The sequence below is a fragment of the Scyliorhinus torazame genome, chromosome 16 (genome assembly GCF_047496885.1).
Source record: "Scyliorhinus torazame isolate Kashiwa2021f chromosome 16, sScyTor2.1, whole genome shotgun sequence".
Lineage (NCBI taxonomy): Eukaryota > Metazoa > Chordata > Chondrichthyes > Carcharhiniformes > Scyliorhinidae > Scyliorhinus > Scyliorhinus torazame.
In genome coordinates, this window is record NC_092722.1 from 197861244 (window position 1) to 197887160 (window position 25917).

Below are 25917 nucleotides of genomic sequence, written 5' to 3' on the forward strand. Positions count from 1 at the left end.
AGTGCAACCTGCAGAGCCTAACTTTCCAATTCGGCGGCCCAATACCCCCACTCACTATCTGCGGCCTCGCAACCCTCAAGGTTGAGCCCCCATCCTTGTTTGCAAACCTCACCCCGGATTGCAAACCCGTCGCCACTAGGAGCAGACGGTACAGCGCCCAGGACCGGACATTTATTCGGTCCGAAGTCCAGAGGCTGCTGAAGGAAGGCATAATCCAGGCCAGCAATAGTCCCTGGAGAGCACAGGTGGTAGTAGTAAAGACCGGGGAGAAGCAAAGGATGGTCATAGACTATAGCCAGACCATCAACAGGTACACACAGCTGGATGCGTACCCTCTCCCCCGCATATCCGACATGGTCAATCAGATTGCCCAATATAAGGTCTTCTCCACCGTGGACCTCAAGTCCGCCTACCATCAGCTCCCCATCCGCCCAAGTGACCGCAAGTACACAGCCTTCGAGGCAGACGGGCGATTATACCACTTCCTAAGGGTCCCATTTGGCGTCACAAACGGGGTCTCGGTCTTCCAAAGGGAGATGGACCAAATGGTTGATCAACACGGGTTGCAGGCCACGTTCCCGTATCTCGACAACGTGACCATCTGCAGCCACGATCAGCAGGACCACGACGCCAACCTCCAAAAATTCCTCCATACCGCTAAAGCCTTGAACCTCACATACAACGAGGACAAGTGCGTTTTTAGCACAAACCGGCTAGCCATCTTGGGATATGTAGTGCGCAATGGGATAATAGGCCCCGACCCCGAACGCATGCGCCCCCTCATGGAATTTCCCCTCCCTCACTGCTCAAAAGCCCTAAAACGCTGCTTGGGGTTCTTTTCATACTACGCCCAGTGGGTCCCCCAGTACGCAGACAAGGCCCACCCCCTAATACAGACCACGACTTTCCCTCTGTCGACAGAGGCTTGCCAGGCCTTCAGCCGCATCAAAGCGGATATCGCAAAGGCCACGATGCGCGCCATCGACGAGTCCCTCCCCTTCCAGGTCGAGAGCGACGCCTCCGACGTAGCTCCAGCGGCCACCCTTAACCAAGCGGGCAGGCCCGTGGCCTTTTTCTCCCGAACCCTCCACGCCTCAGAAATCCGCCACTCCTCAGTGGAAAAGGAAGCCCAAGCCATAGTGGAAGCTGTGCGACATTGGAGGCATTACCTGGCCGGCAGGAGATTCACTCTCCTCACTGACCAACGGTCGGTAGCTTTCATGTTCGATAATGCACAGCGGGGCAAAATTAAAAATGACAAGATCTTAAGGTGGAGGATCGAGCTCTCCACCTTCAACTACGAGATCTTGTACCGTCCCGGAAAGCTGAACGAGCCGTCCGATGCCCTATCCCGCGGCACATGTGCCAACGCACAAATTAACCGTCTCCAAACCCTCCACGAGGACCTCTGCCACCCGGGGGTCACTCGGTTCTACCATTTTATAAAGTCCCGCAACCTCCCCTACTCTGTGGAGGAGGTCCGTACAGTCACCAGGAACTGCCACATCTGCGCAGAGTGCAAACCGCATTTTTTCAGGCCGGATAGTGCGCACCTGATCAAGGCTTCCCGTCCCTTTGAACGCCTCAGTCTGGATTTCAAAGGGCCCCTCCCCTCCACCGACCGCAACACATACTTCCTGAACGTGGTGGACGAGTACTCCCGTTTCCCCTTCGCCATCCCCTGCCCTGACATAACAGCGGCCACAGTCATTAAAGCCCTTAGCACCATATTCACACTGTTCGGTTGCCCCGCATACGTCCATAGCGACAGGGGGTCCTCCTTCATGAGTGACGAGCTGCGCCAGTTCCTGCTCAGCAAGGGTATAGCCTCGAGCAGGACGACCAGCTACAACCCCCGGGGGAACGGGCAAGTAGAGAGGGAGAACGGCACGGTCTGGAAGACCGTCCTACTGGCCCTACGGTCCAGGGATCTCCCAGTTTCACGGTGGCAGGAGGTCCTCCCGGACGCCCTCCACTCCATCCGGTCGCTGCTGTGTACCACCACTAATCAAACGTCCCATGAGCGCCACCTTGTCTTCCCCAGGAAGTCCTCCTCTGGAACGTCGCTGCCGACCTGGCTGGCGGCCCCAGGACCCATCTTGCTCCGGAAACATGTGCGGGCGCACAAGTCGGACCCGTTGGTCGAGAGGGTTCACCTCCTCCACGCGAACCCGCAGTACGCCTACGTGGAGTACCCCGACGGCCGACAGGACACGGTCTCCCTGCGAGATCTGGCGCCCGCCGGCAACACACACACCCCCTCGACACCAATCACCCCCTCCCTGCCAACGGCGCACCCCGCGACAGCCCCCTTCCCGGGAGGATCGGTCCTCCTCCCAGGTCCGACCAGAAGTGAAGCTGAAGCGGAAACTGTAAAGCTCCCGGAGGCGACAACATTGGAACAAGCACCACCACCACCGGGGCTGAGGCGATCGACAAGGACGACCAGACCGCCCGCCTGACTCGTGGCATCGGTGTAACACTAGAATGTTGTGGACTTTAACAAGAATGTTTTTTTTTCCTTTTCCCTCTTACGAATACTGTAAATAGTTCAAAACAAAAAAAACCCTGTACATAGCCCAGTGTAGGGCACTGTAATGACACGCAAAAGTTTTTTTTCCTCCCAGGACCAGCCTTGTAAACCCCTACCACCATGCGAAGCACCACCCCGCCGGGTTCATTTTTAACAAGGGGTGAATGTGGTAGTATGCATTAGGTGTCATGTGGGACTGTGAAGCCGTGATGTCATTGGCTGACAGATCCCGGGTCCTGGTTGGCTGTTGATCTCTAGCTCCGCCCTGAAGGCGGAGTATAAGAACCAGGAATTCTCCCGCAGCTTCAGTCTGTTGCTGAACTACGGGGAACGAGTCACGCTTAATAAAGCCTCATCGACTTCACTTCTATTCGTCTCTCGGGAGTCTTTGTGCGCTACACTCTGTATCTAACCCCACGCTGTACCTGTCCTGGGAGTGTTTGATGGAGACAGTGTAGAGGGAGCTTTACTCTGTATCTAACCCCGTGCTGTACCTGTGCTGGGAGTATTTGATGGGGACAGTGTAGAGGGAGCTTTCCTCTGTATCTAACCCCGTGCTGTACCTGTCCTGGGAGTGTTTGATGGGGACAGTGTAGAGGGAGCTTTCCTCTGTATCTAACCCCATGCTGTACCTGTCCTGGGAGTGTTTGATGGGGACAGTGTAGAGGGAGCTTTACTCTGTATCTAACCCCGTGCTGTACCTGTCCTGGGAGTGTTTGATGGGGACAGTGTAGAGGGAGCTTTACTCTGTACCTAACCCCGTGCTGTACCTGTCCTGGGAGTGTTTGATGGGGGCAGTGTAGAGGGAGCTTTACTCTGTATCTAACCCCACGCTGTACCTGTCCTGGGAGTGTTTGATGGGACTGTATAGAGGGAGCTTTACTCTGTATCTAACCCCGTGCTGTTCCTGTCCTGGGAGTGTTTGATGGGGACAGTGTAGAGGGAGCTTTACTCTGTATCTAACCCCGTGCTGTACCTGTCCTGGGAGTGTTTGATGGGGACAGTGAAGAGGGAGCTATACTCTGTTTCTAACCCCGTGCTGTACCTGTCCTGGGAGTGTTTGATGGGGACAGTGTAGAGGGTGCATTACTCTGTATCTAACCCCGTGCTGTACCTGTCCTGGGAGTGTTTGATGGGGAGAGTGTAGAGGGAGCTTTACTCTGTTTCTAACCCAGTGTTGTACCTGTTGTGGGAGTGTTTCAAAGAACAGAGGGAGTTTTATGTTAATTTTATACTGGGCAGCATGGTAGCACAGCAGTTAGCACTGTTGCTTCACAACGCCAGGGTCCCGGGTTCGATTCCCCGCTGGGTCACTGTCTGTGTGGAGTCTGCACGTTCTCCCAGTGTCTGCGTGGGTTTCCTCCGGGTGCTCCGGTTTCATCCCACAAGTCCCGAAAGATGTGATGTTAGGTGAATTGGACATTCTGAATTCTCCCTCTGTGTACCCGAACAGGAGCCGGAATGTGGCAACTAGGGGATTTTCACAGTAACTTCATTGCAGTGTTAATGCAAGCCTACTTGTGACAATAAAGATTATTATTATTATAAATAAAGCTCGAGTACATACAGGTGAAGGGCATTGATTGGATGACTGCTTGTGCCCATTGAGATGATGAGGAGGGAGTAGAGTTAACAGGTCCTGATTATGTAATGCTTCACTCTCTGAATAAGTCTGAAACTGAATAAACATTGGCATCTGGTTCTCTCCTTCACCAATTGGCTATCGGAGGTTTGACACTCTACAGAGTGGTTCTCCTCAAGCCTGTGTAAGGTCAACTGTTGTCCTTTCTGAAGGCTAAGCTTGAAATGATGGAGTGATGCCATGGGGAGCATCTTGACCCTTTCTGGATCACAGGTGATATTGCTACTAAGTGCCGCTGGTTATGGTCAGCAATATTCCCTCTCATTGTAGATATAGAAATGATTTTGTGTGGGACTGACTGACTCTTTACCCACAGGAGGAGTTGAAGATCTGCAACCTGGCCTTCTCATTGCGGATAGAAGAAGAGATACAAAACAGAGACGCTCAACTCAACTACCTACTCACAGAACAGAAGGAGTTTTTGGTACAATACATGAATAGAGATAGATCCACTATCAGTGCATCGTTAATTGTTTCACAGAGTGACCAACTGGCCCAGAATTACATGGTCATCCTATGATTTAGCTGATTGTCCTCCGTTCTAAGACAATTGTCCCGCCGTGTGACCACAGGCAGCCACGCGTTGCCAGGGAGGCACGGCCACCATCTCAAATGGAGCAAGGGGCAGCCACACTGGGCCAGGAATCTGGGGACGAAGGTTCACTGGGGCATCTGCCACTGGGCAGGAGGGAGAGCTTGGCGGAAATCAAGATAATAATAGTCTTACAAACATCTCCTCATATTCAACAATTTATAAAATGTATTGTGAATGTTGTGCAGTCCTGTTTAGCTTGCGACCCGTGCACCGATACCTTACACCAGGGGTCTTGCAATGACTCCTGGACTGCAAGGTCAGTGGGCATTTGAGCTAATAATAATCAAGCAGAGTGGACACATTTTACAAGATGCATAGATAGGCGCATTGTCAGTGCGAGGTCAGCTCTTTGATATAATTTAGCTGGGCAGCTCATCGTGTTCACCAGCGCTGACCCTGAGCTCCTCATCGTGTTCACCAACGCTGACCCTGAGCTGTTCGTGTTCACCAGCGCTGACCCTGAGCTCCTCATCGTGTTCACCAGCACTGACCCTGAGCTCCTCATCGTGTTCACCAGCACTGACCCTGAGCTCATAGCGTTCACCAGCGCTGACCCTGATCTCCTCATCGTGTTCACCAGCGCTGACCCTGATCTCCTCATCGTGTTCACTAGCGCTGACCCTGAGCTCATCATGTCCACCAGCGCTGACAATGAGCTCCTCATCGTGTTCACCAGCGCTGACCCTGAGCTCCTCATCGTGTTCACCAGCGCTGACCCTGAGCTCCTCATCGTGTTCACCAGTGCTGACCCTGAGCTCCTCATCGTGTTCACCAGCGCTGACCCTGAGCTCATAGCGTTCACCAGCGCTGACCCTGAGCTCATCGTGTTCACCAGCGCTGACCCTGAGCTCCTCATCGTGTTCACCAGCGCTGACCCTGAGCTCCTCATCGTGTTCACCAGCGCTGACCCTGAGCTCATAGCGTTCACCAGCGCTGACCCTGAGCTCATCGTGTTCACCAGCGCTGACCCTGAGCTCCTCATCGTGTTCACCAGCCCTGACCCTGAGCTCATCGTGTTCACCAGCGCTGACCCTGAGCTCATCGTGTTCACCAGCACTGACCCTGAGCTCCTCATCGTGTTCACCAGCTCTGACCCTGAGCTCCTCATCGTGTTCACCAGCGCTGACTCGGAGCTCCTCATCGTGTTCACCAGCGCTGACCCTGAGCTCCTCATCGTGTTCACCAGCGCTGACCCTGAGCTCCTCATCGTGTTCACCAGCCCTGACCCTGAGCTCCTCATCGTGTTCACCAGCGCTGACCCTGAGCTCCTCATCGTGTTCACCAGTGCTGACCCTGAGCTCCTCATCGTGTTCACCAGCGCTGACCCTGAGCTCATAGCGTTCACCAGCGCTGACCCTGAGCTCATCGTGTTCACCAGCGCTGACCCTGAGCTCCTCATCGTGTTCACCAGCCCTGACCCTGAGCTCATCGTGTTCACCAGCGCTGACCCTGAGCTCATAGCGTTCACCAGCACTGACCCTGAGCTCCTCATCGTGTTCACCAGCTCTGACCCTGAGCTCCTCATCGTGTTCACCAGCGCTGACTCGGAGCTGTTCGTGTTCACCAGCGCTGACCCTGAGGTCCTCATCGTGTTCACCAGTTCTGACCGTGCTCCTCATCGTGATCACCAGCTCTGACCCTGAGCTCCTCATCGTGATCACCAGCTCTGACCCTGAGCTCCTCATCGTGTTCACCAGCGCTGACCGTGAGCTGTTCGTGTTCACCAGCGCTGACCCTGAGCTCATCGTGTTCACCAGCGCTGACCCCGAGCTCCTCATCGTGTTCACCAGCGCTGACCCTGAGCTGTTCGTGTTCACCAACGCTGACCCTGAGCTCATCGTGTTCACCAGCGCTGACCCGGAGCTCCTCATCGTGTTCACCAGCGCTGACCCGGAGCTCCTCATAGTGTTCACCAGCACTGACACTGAGCTCCTCATCGTGTTCACCAGCGCTGACTCTGAGCTCCTCATCGTGTTCACCAGCGCTGACCCTGACCTCCTCATCGTGTTCACCAGTGCTGACCCTGAGATCCTCATCGTGTTCACCAGCGCTGACCCTGAGCTCATAGCGTTCACCAGCGCTGACCCTGAGCTCATCGTGTTCACCAGCGCTGACCCTGAGCTCATAGCGTTCACCAGCGCTGACCCTGAGCTCCTCATCGTGTTCACCAGCACTGACCCTGATCTCCTCATCGTGTTCACCAGCACTGACCCTGAGCTGTTCGTGTTCACCAGCGCTGACCCTGAGCTCCTCATCGTGTTCACCAGCGCTGACCCTGAGCTCCTCATCATGTTCACCAGCACTGACCCTGAGCTCCTCATCGTGTTCACCAGTGCTGACCCTGAGCTCCTCATCGTGTTCATCAGCTCTGACCCTGAGCTCCTCATCGTGTTCACCAGCGCTGACCCTGAGCTCCTCATCGTGTTCACCAGCGCTGACCCTGAGCTCCTCATCGTGTTCACCAGCGCTGACCCTGAGCTCCTCATCGTGTTCACCGCGCTGACCCTGAGCTCCTCATCGTGATCACCAGTTCTGACCGAGCTCCTCATCGTGATCACCAGCTCTGACCCTGAGTTCCTCATCGTGTTCACCAGTGCTGACCCTGAGCTCCTCATCGTGTTCACCAGCGCTGACCCTGAGCTGTTCGTGTTCACCACCGCTGACCCTGAGCTCCTCATCGTGTTCACCAGCGCTGACCGTGAGCTGTTCGTGTTCACCAGCGCTGACCTTGAGCTCATCGTGTTCACCAGCGCTGACCCCGAGCTCCTCATCGTGTTCACCAGCGCTGACCCTGAGTTGTTCGTGTTCACCAACGCTGACCCTGAGCTCATCGTGTTCACCAGTGCTGACCCTGAGCTCCTCATCAGGTTCACCAGCGCTGACCCGGAGCTCCTCATCGTGTTCACCAGCGCTAACCCTGAGCTCCTCATCGTGTTCACCAGCGCTGACCCTGAGCTCCTCATCGTGTTCACCAGCTCTGACCCTGAGTTCCTCATCGTGTTCACCAGCGCTGACCCTGAGCTCATCATGTTCACCAGCGCTGACCCTGAGCTCCTCATCGTGTTCACCAGCGCTGACCCGGAGCTCCTCATCGTGTTCACCAGCGCTGACCCTGAGCTCCTCATCGTGTTCACCAGCGCTGACCCTGAGCTCCTCATCGTGTTCACCAGCGCTGACCCTGAGCTCCTCATCGTGTTCACCAACGCTGACCCTGAGCTCCTCATCGTGTTCACCAGCGCTGACCCTGAGCTCCTCATCGTGTTCACCAGCGCTGACCCTGAGCTCCTCATCGTGTTCACCAGCGCTGACCCTGAGCTCCTCATCGTGTTCACCAGCGCTGACCCTGAGCTCCCCATCGTGTTCACCAGCGCTGACCCTGAGCTCCTCATCGTGTTCACCAGCGCTGACCCTGAGCTCATCGTGTTCACCAGCGCTGACCCTGAGCTCCTCATCGTGTTCACCAGCGCTGACCCTGAGCTCCCCATCGTGTTCACCAGCGCTGACCCTGAGCTCCTCATCGTGTTCACCAACGCTGACCCTGAGCTGTTCGTTTTCACCAGCGCTGACCCTGAGCTCCTCATCGTGTTCACCAGCTCTGACCCTGAGCTCCTCATAGTGTTCACCAGCGCTGACCCTGAGCTCATCGTGTTCACCAGCTCTGACCCTGAGCTCATCGTGTTCACCAGCTCTGACCCTGAGCTCATCGTGTTCACCAACGCTGGCCCTGAGCTCCTCATAGTGTTCACCAGCGCTGACCCTGAGCTCATCGTGTTCACCAGCTGTGACCCTGAGCTCATCGTGTTCACTAGCGCTGACCCTGAGCTCCTCATCGTGTTCACCAGCGCTGACCCTGAGCTCCTCATCGTGTTCACCAGCGCTGACCCTGAGCTCCTCATCGTGTTCACCAGCGCTGACCCTGAGCTCCTCATCGTGTTCACCAGCGCTGACCCGGAGCTCATCGTGTTCACTAGCGCTGACCCTGAGCTCCTCATCGTGTTCACCAGCGCTGACCCTGAGCTCCTCATCGTGTTCACCAGCGCTGACCCTGAGCTCCTCATCGTGCTCAACAGCGCTGACCCTGTTCCCTTCCTTCCGACAGGCTTCAAAATCTCAGATGACGCAGAATACGAAGCTGATGGTGGACCGATTCCGAGAAACCTACGATGATCTTGTGGCCGAAGACAGAGTAAAATATGTTGTATTTCTTGTCTTGCTAGGAATAAACTGGGATTAGAGAGCGGACTGGGATTAGAGAACGGACATCACTGAGATTAGAGGGTGGACATCACTGGGTTAGAGAGCGGATATCACTGGGATTAGAGACCGGACATCACTGTGATTAGAGAGCGGACTGGGTTAAGAGAACGGACATCACTGGGATTGGAGAGCGGGCATCACTGGGATTAGAGAGCGGGCATCACTGGGATTAGAGAGCAGACTGGAATTAGAGAATGGACGTCACTGGTATTAGAGAGCAGACTGGGATTAGACAGCAGACATCACTGGGATTAGAGAGAGGACATCACTGGCATTAGAGAGCAGACTGGGATTAGAGAATGGACGTCACTGGGATTAGAGAGCAGACTGGGATTAGAGAGCGGACATCACTTGGATTAGAGAGCGGACATGACTGGGATTAGAGAGCAGACTGGGATTAGAGAATGGACGTCACTGGGATTAGAGAGCGGACATCACTGGGATTAGAGCGCAGACTGGGATTAGAGAATGGACGTCACGGATTAGAGAGCAGACTGGGATTAGAGAGTGTACATCACTGGGATTGGAGAGCGGAACATCACTGTGATTAGAGAGCGGACTGGGATTAGAGAACGGACATCACTGAGATTAGAGAGCTGTCTGGGATTAGAGAATGGCGTCACTGGGATTAGAGAGCGGCCAGGGATTAGAGAACTGACATCACTGGGATTAGAGAGCGGGCATCACTGGGATTAGAGAGAGGACATCACTGGTATTAGAGAGCGGGCATCACTGGGATTAGAGAGAGTACATCACTGGGATTAGAGAGCAGACTGAGATTAGAGAATGGACGTCACTGGGATTAGAGAGCAGACTGGGATTAGAGAACGGACATCACTGGGATTGGAGAGCGGAACATCACTGGGATTAGAGAGCGGACATCACTGGGATCAGACAACGGACATCACTGGGATTAGAGAGCGGGCATCACTGGGATTAGAGAGCAGATTGGGATTAGAGAGCGGGCATCACTGGGATTAGAGAGAGGACATCGCTGGGATTAGAGAGCAGATTGGGATTAGAGAATGGACGTCACTGGTATTAGAGAGCAGACTGGGATTAGAGAGCGGACATCACTGGGATTGGAGAGCGGAACATCACTGTGATTAGAGAGCGGACTGGGATTAGAGAACGGACACCACTGGGATCAGACAACGGACATCACTGGGATTAGAGAGCAGATTGGGATTAGAGAGCGGACATCACTGGGCTTAGAGAGCGGACATCACTGGGACCAGGCAACAGACATCACTGGGAATAGAGAGCGGACTGGGATTAGAGAACGGACATCACTGGGATTAGAGAGAGGACATCACTGGGATTAGAGAGCAGATTGGGATTAGAGAGCGGACATCACTGGGATCAGACAACGGATATCACGGATTAGAGAGCGGACTGTGATTAGAGAACGGACATCACTGGGATGAGAGAGAGGACATCACTGGGATTAGAGAGCGGACTGGGATTAGAGAACGGACATCAGTGGGATTAGAGAGAGGCCATCACTGGGATTAGAGAGCGGACAGGGATTAGAGAACGGACATCACTGGTATTAAGAGCGGGCATCACTGGGATTAGAGAGAGGACATCACTGGGATTAGAGAGCAGATTGGCGTTAGAGAATGGACGTCACTGGGATTAGAGAGTGGACATCACTGGGATTAGAGAGCGGACTGGGATTAGAGAATGGACATCACTGGGATTAGAGAGAGGACATCACTGGGATTAGAGAGCGGACTGGGATTAGAGAACGGACATCAGTGGGATTAGAGAGAGGACATCACTGGGATTAGAGAGCAGATTGGGTTTAGAGAGCGGACATCACTGGGATTAGACAACGGACATCACGGATTAGAGAGCGGACTGTGATTAGAGAGAGGACATCACTGGGATTAGAGAGCAGATTGGGATTAGAGAATGGACGTCACTGGTATTAGAGAGCAGACTGGGATTAGAGAGCGGACATCACTGGGGTTGGAGAGTGGAACATCACTGTGATTAGAGAGCAGACTGGGGTTAGAGAACGGACATCACTGGGATTAGAGTGCGGACATCACTGGGATTAGAGAGCGGACTGTGATTAGAGAACGGACATCACTGGTATTAGAGAGCGGACATCACTGGGATCAGACAATGGACATCACTGGGATTAGAGAGCGGACTGGGATTAGAGAACGGACATCACTGGGATTAGAGAGAGGACATCACTGGGATTAGAGAGCGGACTGGGATTAGAGAACGGACATCAGTGGGACTAGAGAGAGGACATCACTGGGATCAGAGAGCGGACAGGGATTAGAGAACGGACATCACTGGGATAGAGAGCGGCCATCACTGGGATTAGAGAGAGGACATCACTGGGATTAGAGAGAGGACATCACTGGGATTAGAGAGCAGACTGGGATTAGAGAATTGACGTCACTGGCATTAGAGAACAGACTGGGATTAGACAACGGACATCACTGGGATTAGAGAGCGGGATTCACTGGGATTAGAGAGTGGACTGGGATTAGAGAACGGACATCACTGGGATTAGAGAGCGGACATCACTGGGATCAGTCAACGGACATCACTGGGATTAGAGAGTGGATTGGGATTAGAGAATAGACGTCGCTGGTATTAGAGAGCAGACTGGGATTAGACAGCAGACAGCACTGGGATTAGAGAGCGGACAGCACTGGGATTGGAGAGCGGACTGGGATTAGAGAACGGACATCACTGGGATTAGAGAGTGGACTGGGATTAGAGAACGGACATCAGTGGGATTAGAGAGCGAGGACATCACTGGGATTAGAGAGCGGGCATCACTGGGATTAGAGAATGGACGTCACGGATTAGAGAGCAGACTGGGATTAGAGAGTGTATATCACTGGGATTGGAGAGCGGAACATCACTGTGATTAGAGAGCGGACTGGGATTAGAGAACGGACATCACTGAGATTAGAGAGCTGTCTGGGATTAGAGAATGGCGTCACTGGGATTAGAGAGCGGACAGGGATTAGAGAACTGACATCACTGGGATTAGAGAGCGGGCATCACTGGGATTAGAGCGAGGACATCACTGGTATTAGAGAGCGGGCATCACTGGGATTAGAGAGAGTACATCACTGGGATTAGAGAGCAGACTGAGATTAGAGAATGGACGTCACTGGGATTAGAGAGCAGACTGGGATTAGAGAACGGACATCACTGGGATTGGAGAGCGGAACATCACTGGGATTAGAGAGCGGACATCACTGGGATCAGACAACGGACATCACTGGGATTAGAGAGCGGGCATCACTGGGATTAGAGAGCAGATGGGGATTAGAGAGCGGGCATCACTGGGATTAGAGAGAGGACATCGCTGGGATTAGAGAGCAGATTGGGATTAGAGAATGGACGTCACTGGTATTAGAGAGCAGACTGGGATTAGAGAGCGGACATCACTGGGATTGGAGAGCGGAACATCACTGTGATTAGAGAGCGGACTGGGATTAGAGAACGGACACCACTGGGATCAGACAACGGACATCACTGGGATTAGAGAGCAGATTGGGATTAGAGAGCGGACATCACTGGGCTTAGAGAGCGGACATCACTGGGATCAGGCAACAGACATCACTGGGATTAGAGAGCGGACTGGGACTGGAGAACGGACATCACTGGGATTAGAGAGAGGACATCACTGGGATTAGAGAGCAGATTGGGATTAGAGAGCGGACATCACTGGGATCAGACAACGGATATCACGGATTAGAGAGCGGACTGTGATTAGAGAACGGACATCACGGGGATGAGAGAGAGGACATCACTGGGATTAGAGAGCGGACTGGGATTAGAGAACGGACATCAGTGGGATTAGAGAGAGGCCATCACTGGGATTAGAGAGCGGACAGGGATTAGAGAACGGACATCACTGGTATTAAGAGCGGGCATCACTGGGATTAGAGAGAGGACATCACTGGGATTAGAGAGCAGATTGGCGTTAGAGAATGGACGTCACTGGGATTAGAGAGTGGACATCACTGGGATTAGAGAGCGGACTGGGATTAGAGAATGGACATCACTGGGATTAGAGAGAGGACATCACTGGGATTAGAGAGCGGACTGGGATTAGAGAACGGACATCAGTGGGATTAGAGAGAGGACATCACTGGGATTAGAGAGCAGATTGGGTTTAGAGAGCGGACATCACTGGGATTAGACAACGGACATCACGGATTAGAGAGCGGACTGTGATTAGAGAACGGACATCACTGGGATTAGAGAGAGGACATCACTGGGATTAGAGAGCAGATTGGGATTAGAGAGCGGACATCACTGGGATTAGAGAGCGGACATCACTGGGATCAGACAACGGACATCACGGATTAGAGAGCAGATTGGGATTAGAGAGAGGACATCGCTGGGATTAGAGAGCAGATTGGGATTAGAGAATGGACGTCACTGGGATAGAGAGCGGGCATCACTGGGATTAGAGAGAGGACATCACTGGGATCAGACAACGGACATCACTGGGATCAGAGAGCGGACATCACTGGGATTAGAGAGCGGACATCACTGGGATCAGACAACGGACATTACTGGGATTAGAGAGCGGACATCACTGGGATTAGAGAGCGGACTAGGATTAGAGAACGGACATCACTGGGATTAGAGATCGGACATCACTGGGATCAGACAACGGACATCACTGGGATTAGAGAGCGGACTGGGATTAGAGAGCGGGCATCACTGGGATTAGAGAATTGACGTCACTGGCATTAGAGAGCAGACTGGGATTAGAGAACGGACATCACTGGGATTAGAGAGCGGGATTCACTGGGATTAGAGAGTGGAATGGGATTAGAGAACGGACATCACTGGGATTAGAGAGCGGACATCACTGGGATCAGTCAACGGACATCACTGGGATTAGAGAGTGGATTGGGATTAGAGAATAGACGTCACTGGTATTAGAGAGCAGACTAGGATTAGAAAGCAGACAGCACTGGGATTAGAGAGCGGACAGCACTGGGATTGGAGAGCGGACTGGGATTAGAGAACGGACATCACTGGGATTAGAGAGTGGACTGGGATTAGAGAACGGACATCACTGGGATTAGAGAGCAGACTGGGATTACAGAACGGACATCAGTGGGATTAGAGAGCGAGGACATCACTGGGATTAGAGAGCGGGCATCACTGGGATTAGAGAGCGGGCATCACTGGGATTAGAGAGCGGGCATCACTGGGATTAGAGAGCAGATTGGGATTAGAGAGCAGACATCACTGGGATTAGAGAGAGGACATCACTGGGATTAGAGAGCAGATTGGGATTAGAGAATGGACGTCACTGGTATTAGAGAGCAGACTGGGATTAGAGAGCGGACATCACTGGGATTGGAGAGTGGAACATCACTGTGATTAGAGAGCGTACTGGGGTTAGAGAACGGACATCACTGGGATTAGAGAGCGGACTGGGATTAGAGAACGGACATCACTGGGATTAGAGAGCGGACTGGGATTAGAGAACGGACATCACTGGGATTAGAGAGAGAGGACATCACTTGGATTAGAGAGTAGATTGGCATTAGAGAGCGGACATCACTGGGATCAGACAACGGACATCACTGGGATTAGAGAGCGGACTGGGATTAGAGAACGGACATCACTGGGATTAGAAAGAGGACATCACTGGGATTAGATAGCGGACTGGGATTAGAGAACGGACATCAGTGGGATTAGAGAGAGGGCATCACTGGGATCAGAGAGCGGACAGGGATTAGAGAACGGACATCACTGGGATAGAGAGCGGCCATCACTGGGATTAGAGAGCGGACATCACTGGGATTAGCGAGCGGACATCACTGGGATCAGACAACGGACATCACTGGGATTAGAGAGCGGACTGGGATTAGAGAACGGACATCACTGGGATTAGAAAGAGGACATCACTGGGATTAGATAGCGGACTGGGATTAGAGAACGGACATCAGTGGGATTAGAGAGAGGGCATCACTGGGATCAGAGAGCGGACAGGGATTAGAGAACGGACATCACTGGGATAGAGAGCGGCCATCACTGGGATTAGAGAGAGGACATCACTGGGATTAGAGAGCAGAGTGGCGTTAGAGAATGGACGTTACTGGGATTAGAGAGCAGACTGGGATTAGAGAGCAGACTGGGATTAGAGAGCGGACATCACTGGGATTAGAGAGCGGACTGGGATTAGAGAATGGACATCACTGGGATTAGAGAGAGGACATCACTGGGATTAGAGAGCGGACTGGGATTAGAGAACGGACATCAGTGGGATTAGAGAGAGGACATCTCTGGGATTAGAGAATTGACGTCACTGGTATTAGAGAGCAGACTGGGATTAGAGAACGGACATCACTGAGATTAGAGAGAGGACATCACTGGGATTAGAGAGCGGGATTCACTGGGATTAGAGAGTGGACTGGGATTAGAGAACGGACATCACTGGGATTAGAGAGCGGACATCACTGGGATCAGACAACGGACATCACTGGGATTAGAGAGTGGACTGGGATTAGAGAATGGACGTCACTGGTATTAGAGAGCAGACTGGGATTAGACAGCAGACATCACTGGGATTAGAGAGCGGACAGCACTGCGATTGGAGAGCGGACTGGGATTAGAGAACGGACATCACTGGGATTAGAGAGTGGACTGGGATTAGAGAACGGACATCACTGGGATTAGAGAGCAGACTGGTATTAGAGAACGGACATCAGTGGGATTAGAGAGCGAGGACATCACTGGGATTAGAGAGCGGGCATCACTGGGATTAGAGAGCGGGCATCACTGGGATTAGAGAGAGGACATCACTGGGATTAGAGAGCAGAGTGGGATTAGAGAATGGACGTCACTGGTATTAGAGAGCAGACTGGGATTAGAGAGCGGACATCACTGGGATTAGAGAGCGGACTGGGATTAGAGAACGGACATCGCTGGGATTAGAGAGTGGACATCACTGGGATCAGACAACGGACATCACTGGGATTAGAGAGCGGACTGGGATTAGAGAACGGACATCACTGGTATTAAGAGCGGGCATCACTGGGATTAGAGAGAGGACATCACTGGGATTAGAGAGCAGATTGGCGTTAGAGAATGGACGTCACTGGGATTAGAGAGTGGACATCACTGGGATTAGAGAGCGGACTGGGATTAGAGAATGGACATCACTGGGATTAGAGAGAGGACATCACTGGGATTAGAGAGCGGACTGGGATTAGAGAACGGACATCAGTGGGATTAGAGAGAGGACATCACTGGGATTAGAGAGCAGATTGGGTTTAGAGAGCGGACATCACTGGGATTAGACAACGGACATCACGGATTAGAGAGCGGACTGTGATTAGAGAACGGACATCACTGGGATTAGAGAGAGGACATCACTGGGATTAGAGAGCAGATTGGGATTAGAGAGCGGACATCACTGGGATTAGAGAGCGGACATCACTGGGATCAGACAACGGACATCACGGATTAGAGAGCAGATTGGGATTAGAGAGAGGACATCGCTGGGATTAGAGAGCAGATTGGGATTAGAGAATGGACGTCACTGGGATAGAGAGCGGGCATCACTGGGATTAGAGAGAGGACATCACTGGGATCAGACAACGGACATCACTGGGATCAGAGAGCGGACATCACTGGGATTAGAGAGCGGACATCACTGGGATCAGACAACGGACATTACTGGGATTAGAGAGCGGACATCACTGGGATTAGAGAGCGGACTAGGATTAGAGAACGGACATCACTGGGATTAGAGATCGGACATCACTGGGATCAGACAACGGACATCACTGGGATTAGAGAGCGGACTGGGATTAGAGAGCGGGCATCACTGGGATTAGAGAATTGACGTCACTGGCATTAGAGAGCAGACTGGGATTAGAGAACGGACATCACTGGGATTAGAGAGCGGGATTCACTGGGATTAGAGAGTGGAATGGGATTAGAGAACGGACATCACTGGGATTAGAGAGCGGACATCACTGGGATCAGTCAACGGACATCACTGGGATTAGAGAGTGGATTGGGATTAGAGAATAGACGTCACTGGTATTAGAGAGCAGACTAGGATTAGAAAGCAGACAGCACTGGGATTAGAGAGCGGACAGCACTGGGATTGGAGAGCGGACTGGGATTAGAGAACGGACATCACTGGGATTAGAGAGTGGACTGGGATTAGAGAACGGACATCACTGGGATTAGAGAGCAGACTGGGATTACAGAACGGACATCAGTGGGATTAGAGAGCGAGGACATCACTGGGATTAGAGAGCGGGCATCACTGGGATTAGAGAGCGGGCATCACTGGGATTAGAGAGCAGATTGGGATTAGAGAGCAGACATCACTGGGATTAGAGAGAGGACATCACTGGGATTAGAGAGCAGATTGGGATTAGAGAATGGACGTCACTGGTATTAGAGAGCAGACTGGGATTAGAGAGCGGACATCACTGGGATTGGAGAGTGGAACATCACTGTGATTAGAGAGCGTACTGGGGTTAGAGAACGGACATCACTGGGATTAGAGAGCGGACTGGGATTAGAGAACGGACATCACTGGGATTAGAGAGCGGACTGGGATTAGAGAACGGACATCACTGGGATTAGAGAGAGAGGACATCACTTGGATTAGAGAGTAGATTGGCATTAGAGAGCGGACATCACTGGGATCAGACAACGGACATCACTGGGATTAGAGAGCGGACTGGGATTAGAGAACGGACATCACTGGGATTAGAAAGAGGACATCACTGGGATTAGATAGCGGACTGGGATTAGAGAACGGACATCAGTGGGATTAGAGAGAGGGCATCACTGGGATCAGAGAGCGGACAGGGATTAGAGAACGGACATCACTGGGATAGAGAGCGGCCATCACTGGGATTAGAGAGCGGACATCACTGGGATTAGCGAGCGGACATCACTGGGATCAGACAACGGACATCACTGGGATTAGAGAGCGGACTGGGATTAGAGAACGGACATCACTGGGATTAGAAAGAGGACATCACTGGGATTAGATAGCGGACTGGGATTAGAGAACGGACATCAGTGGGATTAGAGAGAGGGCATCACTGGGATCAGAGAGCGGACAGGGATTAGAGAACGGACATCACTGGGATAGAGAGCGGCCATCACTGGGATTAGAGAGAGGACATCACTGGGATTAGAGAGCAGAGTGGCGTTAGAGAATGGACGTTACTGGGATTAGAGAGCAGACTGGGATTAGAGAGCAGACTGGGATTAGAGAGCGGACATCACTGGGATTAGAGAGCGGACTGGGATTAGAGAATGGACATCACTGGGATTTGAGAGAGGACATCACTGGGATTAGAGAGCGGACTGGGATTAGAGAACGGACATCAGTGGGATTAGAGAGAGGACATCTCTGGGATTAGAGAATTGACGTCACTGGTATTAGAGAGCAGACTGGGATTAGAGAACGGACATCACTGAGATTAGAGAGAGGACATCACTGGGATTAGAGAGCGGGATTCACTGGGATTAGAGAGTGGACTGGGATTAGAGAACGGACATCACTGGGATTAGAGAGCGGACATCACTGGGATCAGACAACGGACATCACTGGGATTAGAGAGTGGACTGGGATTAGAGAATGGACGTCACTGGTATTAGAGAGCAGACTGGGATTAGACAGCAGACATCACTGGGATTAGAGAGCGGACAGCACTGCGATTGGAGAGCGGACTGGGATTAGAGAACGGACATCACTGGGATTAGAGAGTGGACTGGGATTAGAGAACGGACATCACTGGGATTAGAGAGCAGACTGGTATTAGAGAACGGACATCAGTGGGATTAGAGAGCGAGGACATCACTGGGATTAGAGAGCGGGCATCACTGGGATTAGAGAGCGGGCATCACTGGGATTAGAGAGAGGACATCACTGGGATTAGAGAGCAGAGTGGGATTAGAGAATGGACGTCACTGGTATTAGAGAGCAGACTGGGATTAGAGAGCGGACATCACTGGGATTAGAGAGCGGACTGGGATTAGAGAACGGACATCGCTGGGATTAGAGAGTGGACATCACTGGGATCAGACAACGGACATCATTGGGATTAGAGAGCGGACTGGGATTAGAGAACGGACATCACTGGGATTAGAGAGAGGATATCACTGGGATTAGAGAGCGGACTGGGATTAGAGAACGGACATCACTTGGATTAGAGAGAGGACATCACTGGGATTAGAGAGCGGACATTACTGGGATTAGAGAGCGGACTGGGATTAGAGAATGGACATCACTGGGATTAGAGAGTGGACTGGGATTAGAGAACGGACATCACTGGGATTAGAGAGCAGACTGGGATTAGAGAACGGACATCAGTGGGATTGGAGAGCGGAACATCACTGTGATTAGAGAGCGGACTGGGATTAGAGAACGGACATCACTGGGATTAGAGAGCGGACATCACTGGGATCAGACAACGGACATCACTGGGATTAGAGAGCGGGCATCACTGGGATTAGAGAGCAGATTGGGATTAGAGAGAGGGCATCACTGGGATTAGAGAGAGGACATCGCTGGGATTAGAGAGCGGACTGGGATTAGAGAACGGACATCACTGGGATTAGAGAGCGGACATCACTGGGATCAGACAACGGACATCACTGGGATTAGAGAGCGGACTGGGATTAGAGAATGGACATCACTGGGATTAGAGAGAGGACATCACTGGGATTAGAGAGCGGACTGGGATTAGAGAGCGGACATCACTGGGATCAGACAACGGACATCACTGGGATTAGAGAGCGGACTGGGATTAGAGAATGGACATCACTGGGATTAGAGAGCGGACATCACTGGGATTAGCGAGCGGACATCACTGGGATCAGACAACGGACATCACTGGGATTAGAGAGCGGACTGGGATTAGAGAACGGACATCACTGGGATTAGAAAGAGGACATCACTGGGATTAGATAGCGGACTGGGATTAGAGAACGGACATCAGTGGGATTAGAGAGAGGGCATCACTGGGATCAGAGAGCGGACAGGGATTAGAGAACGGACATCACTGGGATAGAGAGCGGCCATCACTGGGATTAGAGAGAGGACATCACTGGGATTAGAGAGCAGAGTGGCGTTAGAGAATGGACGTTACTGGGATTAGAGAGCAGACTGGGATTAGAGAGCAGACTGGGATTAGAGAGCGGACATCACTGGGATTAGAGAGCGGACTGGGATTAGAGAATGGACATCACTGGGATTAGAGAGAGGACATCACTGGGATTAGAGAGCGGACTGGGATTAGAGAACGGACATCAGTGGGATTAGAGAGAGGACATCTCTGGGATTAGAGAATTGACGTCACTGGTATTAGAGAGCAGACTGGGATTAGAGAACGGACATCACTGAGATTAGAGAGGGGACATCACTGGGATTAGAGAGCGGGATTCACTGGGATTAGAGAGTGGACTGGGATTAGAGAACGGACATCACTGGGATTAGAGAGCGGACATCACTGGGATCAGACAACGGACATCACTGGGATTAGAGAGTGGACTGGGATTAGAGAATGGACGTCACTGGTATTAGAGAGCAGACTGGGATTAGACAGCAGACATCACTGGGATTAGAGAGCGGACAGCACTGCGATTGGAGAGCGGACTGGGATTAGAGAACGGACATCACTGGGATTAGAGAGTGGACTGGGATTAGAGAACGGACATCACTGGGATTAGAGAGCAGACTGGTATTAGAGAACGGACATCAGTGGGATTAGAGAGCGAGGACATCACTGGGATTAGAGAGCGGGCATCACTGGGATTAGAGAGCGGGCATCACTGGGATTAGAGAGAGGACATCACTGGGATTAGAGAGCAGAGTGGGATTAGAGAATGGACGTCACTGGTATTAGAGAGCAGACTGGGATTAGAGAGCGGACATCACTGGGATTAGAGAGCGGACTGGGATTAGAGAACGGACATCGCTGGGATTAGAGAGTGGACATCACTGGGATCAGACAACGGACATCACTGGGATTAGAGAGCGGACTGGGATTAGAGAACGGACATCACTGCGATTAGAGAGAGGACATCACTGGGATTAGAGAGCGGACTGGGATTAGAGAACGGACATCACTTGGATTAGAGAGAGGACATCACTGGGATTAGAGAGCGGACATTACTGGGATTAGAGAGCGGACTGGGATTAGAGAATGGACATCACTGGGATTAGAGAGCGGACTGGGATTAGAGAACGGACATCACTGGGATTAGAGAGCAGACTGGGATTAGAGAACGGACATCAGTGGGATTGGAGAGCGGAACATCACTGTGATTAGAGAGCGGACTGGGATTAGAGAACGGACATCACTGGGATTAGAGAGCGGACATCACTGGGATCAGACAACGGACATCACTGGGATTAGAGAGCGGGCATCACTGGGATTAGAGAGCAGATTGGGATTAGAGAGCGGGCATCACTGGGATTAGAGAGAGGACATCGCTGGGATTAGAGAGCGGACTGGGATTAGAGAACGGACATCACTGGGATTAGAGAGCGGACATCACTGGGATCAGACAACGGACATCACTGGGATTAGAGAGCGGACTGGGATTAGAGAATGGACATCACTGGGATTAGAGAGAGGACATCACTGGGATTAGAGAGCGGACTGGGATTAGAGAACGGACATCACTTGGATTAGAGAGAGGACATCACTGGGATTAAAGAGCGGACATCACTGGGATTAGAGAGAGGACATCACTGGGATTAGAGAGCGGACTGGGATTAGAGAACGGACATCACTGGGATTAGAGAGCGGACTGGGATTAGAGAACGGACATCACTGGGATTAGAGAGCAGACTGGGATTAGAGAACGGACATCAGTGGGATTGGAGAGTGGAACATCACTGTGATTAGATAGCGGACTGGGATTAGAGAACGGACATCACTGGGATTAGAGAGCGGACATCACTGGGATCAGACAACGGACATCAGTGGGATTAGAGAGAGGACATCACTGGGATTAGAGAGCAGATTGGGTTTAGAGAGCGGACATCACTGGGATTAGACAACGGACATCACGGATTAGAGAGCGGACTGTGATTAGAGAACGGACATCACTGGGATTAGAGAGAGGACATCACTGGGATTAGCGAGCAGATTGGGATTAGAGAGCGGACATCACTGGGATTAGAGAGCGGACATCACTGGGATCAGACAACGGACATCACGGATTAGAGAGCAGATTGGGATTAGAGAGCGGACATCACTGGGATTAGAGAGAGGACATCGCTGGGATTAGAGAGCAGATTGGGATTAGAGAATGGACGTCACTGGTATTAGAGAGCAGACTGGGATTAGAGAGCGGACATCACTGGGATTGGAGAGCGGAACATCACTGTGATTAGAGAGCGGACTGGGATTAGAGAACGGACACCACTGGGATCAGACAACGGACATCACTGGGATTAGAGAGCAGATTGGGATTAGAGAGCGGACATCACTAGGATTAGAGAGCGGACATCACTGGGATCAGGCAACAGATATCACTGGGATTAGAGAGCGGACTGGGATTAGAGAACGGACATCACTGGGATTAGAGAGAGGACATCACTGGGATTAGAGATCAGATTGGGATTAGAGAGCGGACATCACTGGGATTAGAGAGCGGACATCACTGGGATTAGACAACGGATATCACGGATTAGAGAGCGGACTGTGATTAGAGAACGGACATCACTGGGATTAGAGAGAGGACATCACTGAGATTAGAGAGCGGACTGGGATTAGAGAACGGACATCAGTGGGATTAGAGAGAGGCCATCACTGGGATTAGAGAGCGGACAGGGATTAGAGAACGGACATCACTGGTATTAAGAGCGGGCATCACTGGGATTAGAGAGAGGACATCACTGGGATTAGAGAGCAGATTGGCGTTAGAGAATGGACGTCACTGGGATTAGAGAGCGGACATCACTGGGATTAGAGAGCGGACTGGGATTAGAGAATGGACATCACTGGGATTAGAGAGAGGACATCACTGGGATTAGAGAGCGGACTGGGATTAGAGAACGGACATCAGTGGTATGAGAGAGAGGACATCACTGGGATTAGAGAGCAGATTGGGTTTAGAGAGCGGACATCACTGGGATTAGACAACAGACATCACGGATTAGAGAGCAGATTGGGATTAGAGAGCGGACATCACTGGGCTTAGAGAGAGGACATCACTGGGATAAGAGAGCAGATTGGGATTAGAGAATGGACGTCACTGGGATAGAGAGCGGGCATCACTGGGATTAGAGAGAGGACATCACTGGGATCAGACAACGGACATCACTGGGATCAGAGAGCGGACATCGCTGGGATTAGAGAGCGGACATCACTGGGATCAGACAACGGACATCACTGGGATTAGAGAGCGGACATCACTGGGATTAGAGAGCGGACTAGGATTAGAGAACGGACATCACTGGGATTAGAGATCGGACATCACTGGGATCAGACAACGGACATCACTGGGATTAGAGAGCGGACTGGGATTAGAGAGCGGGCATCACTGGGATTAGAGAATTGACGTCACTGGCATTAGAGAACAGACTGGGATTAGACAACGGACATCACTGGGATTAGAGAGCGGGATTCACTGGGATTAGAGAGTGGACTGGGATTAGAGAACGGACATCACTGGGATTAGAGAGCGGACATCACTGGGATCAGTCAACGGACATCACTGGGATTAGAGAGTGGATTGGGATTAGAGAATAGACGTCACTGGTATTAGAGAGCAGACTGGGATTAGACAGCAGACAGCACTGGGATTAGAGAGCGGACAGCACTGGGATTGGAGAGCGGACTGGGATTAGAGAACGGACATCACTGGGATTAGAGAGTGGACTGGGATTAGAGAACGGACATCAGTGGGATTAGAGAGCGAGGACATCACTGGGATTAGAGAGCGGGCATCACTGGGATTAGAGAGCGGGCATCACTGGGATTAGAGAGCAGATTGGGATTAGAGAGCAGACGTCACTGGGATTAGAGAGAGGACATCACTGGGATTAGAGAGCAGATTGGGATTAGAGAATGGACGTCACTGGTATTAGAGAGCAGACTGGGATTAGAGAGCGGACATCACTGGGATTGGAGAGTGGAACATCACTGTGATTAGAGAGCGTACTGGGGTTAGAGAACGAACATCACTGGGATTAGAGAGCGGACATCACTGGGATTAGAGAGCGGACTGGGATTAGAGAACGGACATCACTGGGATTAGAGAGCGGACTGGGATTAGAGAACGGACATCACTGGGATTAGAGAGAGAGGACATCACTGGGATTAGAGAGTAGATTGGCATTAGAGAGCGGACATCACTGGGATTAGCGAGCGGACAACACTGGGATCAGACAACGGACATCACTGGGATTAGAGAGCGGACTGGGATTAGAGAACGGACATCACTGGGATTAGAGAGAGGACATCACTGGGATCAGAGAGCGGACAGGGATTAGAGAACGGACATCACTGGGATAGAGAGCGGCCATCACTGGGATTAGAGAGAGGACATCACTGGGATTAGCGAGCAGAGTGGCGTTAGAGAATGGACGTTACTGGGATTAGAGAGCAGACTGGGATTAGAGAGCGGACATCACTGGGATTAGAGAGCAGACTGGGATTAGAGAATGGACATCACTGGGATTAGAGAGAGGACATCACTGGGATTAGAGAGCGGACTGGGATTAGAGAACGGACATCAGTGGGATTAGAGAGAGGACATCTCTGGGATTAGAGAATTGACGTCACTGGTATTAGAGAGCAGACTGGGATTAGAGAGCGGACATCGCTGGGATCAGACAACGGACATCACTGGGATTAGAGAGTGGACTGGGATTAGAGAATGGACGTCACTGGTATTAGAGAGCAGACTGGGATTAGACAGCAGACATCACTGGGATTAGAGAGCGGACAGCACTGCGATTGGAGAGCGGACTGGGATTAGAGAACGGACATCACTGGGATTAGAGAGTGAACTGGGATTAGAGAACGGACATCACTGGGATTAGAGAGCAGACTGGGATTAGAGAACGGACATCAGTGGGATTAGAGAGCGAGGACATCACTGGGATTAGAGAGCGGGCATCACTGGGATTAGAGAGCGGGCATCACTGGGATTAGAGAGAGGACATCACTGGGATTAGAGAGCAGATTGGGATTAGAGAATGGACGTCACTGGTATTAGAGAGCAGACTGGGATTAGAGAGCGGACATCACTGGGGTTGGAGAGTGGAACATCACTGTGATTAGAGAGCAGACTGGGGTTAGAGAACGGACATCACTGGGATTAGAGTGCGGACATCACTGGGATCAGACAATGGACATCACTGGGATTAGAGAGCGGACTGGGATTAGAGAACGGACATCACTGGGATTAGAGAGAGGACATCACTGGGATTAGCGAGCAGATTGGGATTAGAGAGCGGACATCACTGGGATTAGAGAGCGGACATCACTGGGATCAGACAACGGACATCACGGATTAGAGAGCAGATTGGGATTAGAGAGCGGACATCACTGGGATTAGAGAGAGGACATCGCTGGGATTAGAGAGCAGATTGGGATTAGAGAATGGACGTCACTGGTATTAGAGAGCAGACTGGGATTAGAGAGCGGACATCACTGGGATTGGAGAGCGGAACATCACTGTGATTAGAGAGCGGACTGGGATTAGAGAACGGACACCACTGGGATCAGACAACGGACATCACTGGGATTAGAGAGCAGATTGGGATTAGAGAGCGGACATCACTAGGATTAGAGAGCGGACATCACTGGGATCAGGCAACAGATATCACTGGGATTAGAGAGCGGACTGGGATTAGAGAACGGACATCACTGGGATTAG

At 51.9% G+C, this 25917-nt stretch overlaps 1 protein-coding gene across 1 annotated transcript in view; it reads left to right on the top strand.

The window, feature by feature from the left end:
- Positions 1-25917, top strand: part of cfap43 (cilia and flagella associated protein 43) — a 313462-nt gene that overhangs the window by 251082 nt on the left and 36463 nt on the right. The window contains exons 29-30 of the mRNA XM_072479757.1: positions 4492-4599; positions 8870-8956. Coding sequence (XP_072335858.1) covers positions 4492-4599; positions 8870-8956 — 195 coding nt within the window. The remainder of the gene's footprint in view (positions 1-4491; positions 4600-8869; positions 8957-25917) is intronic.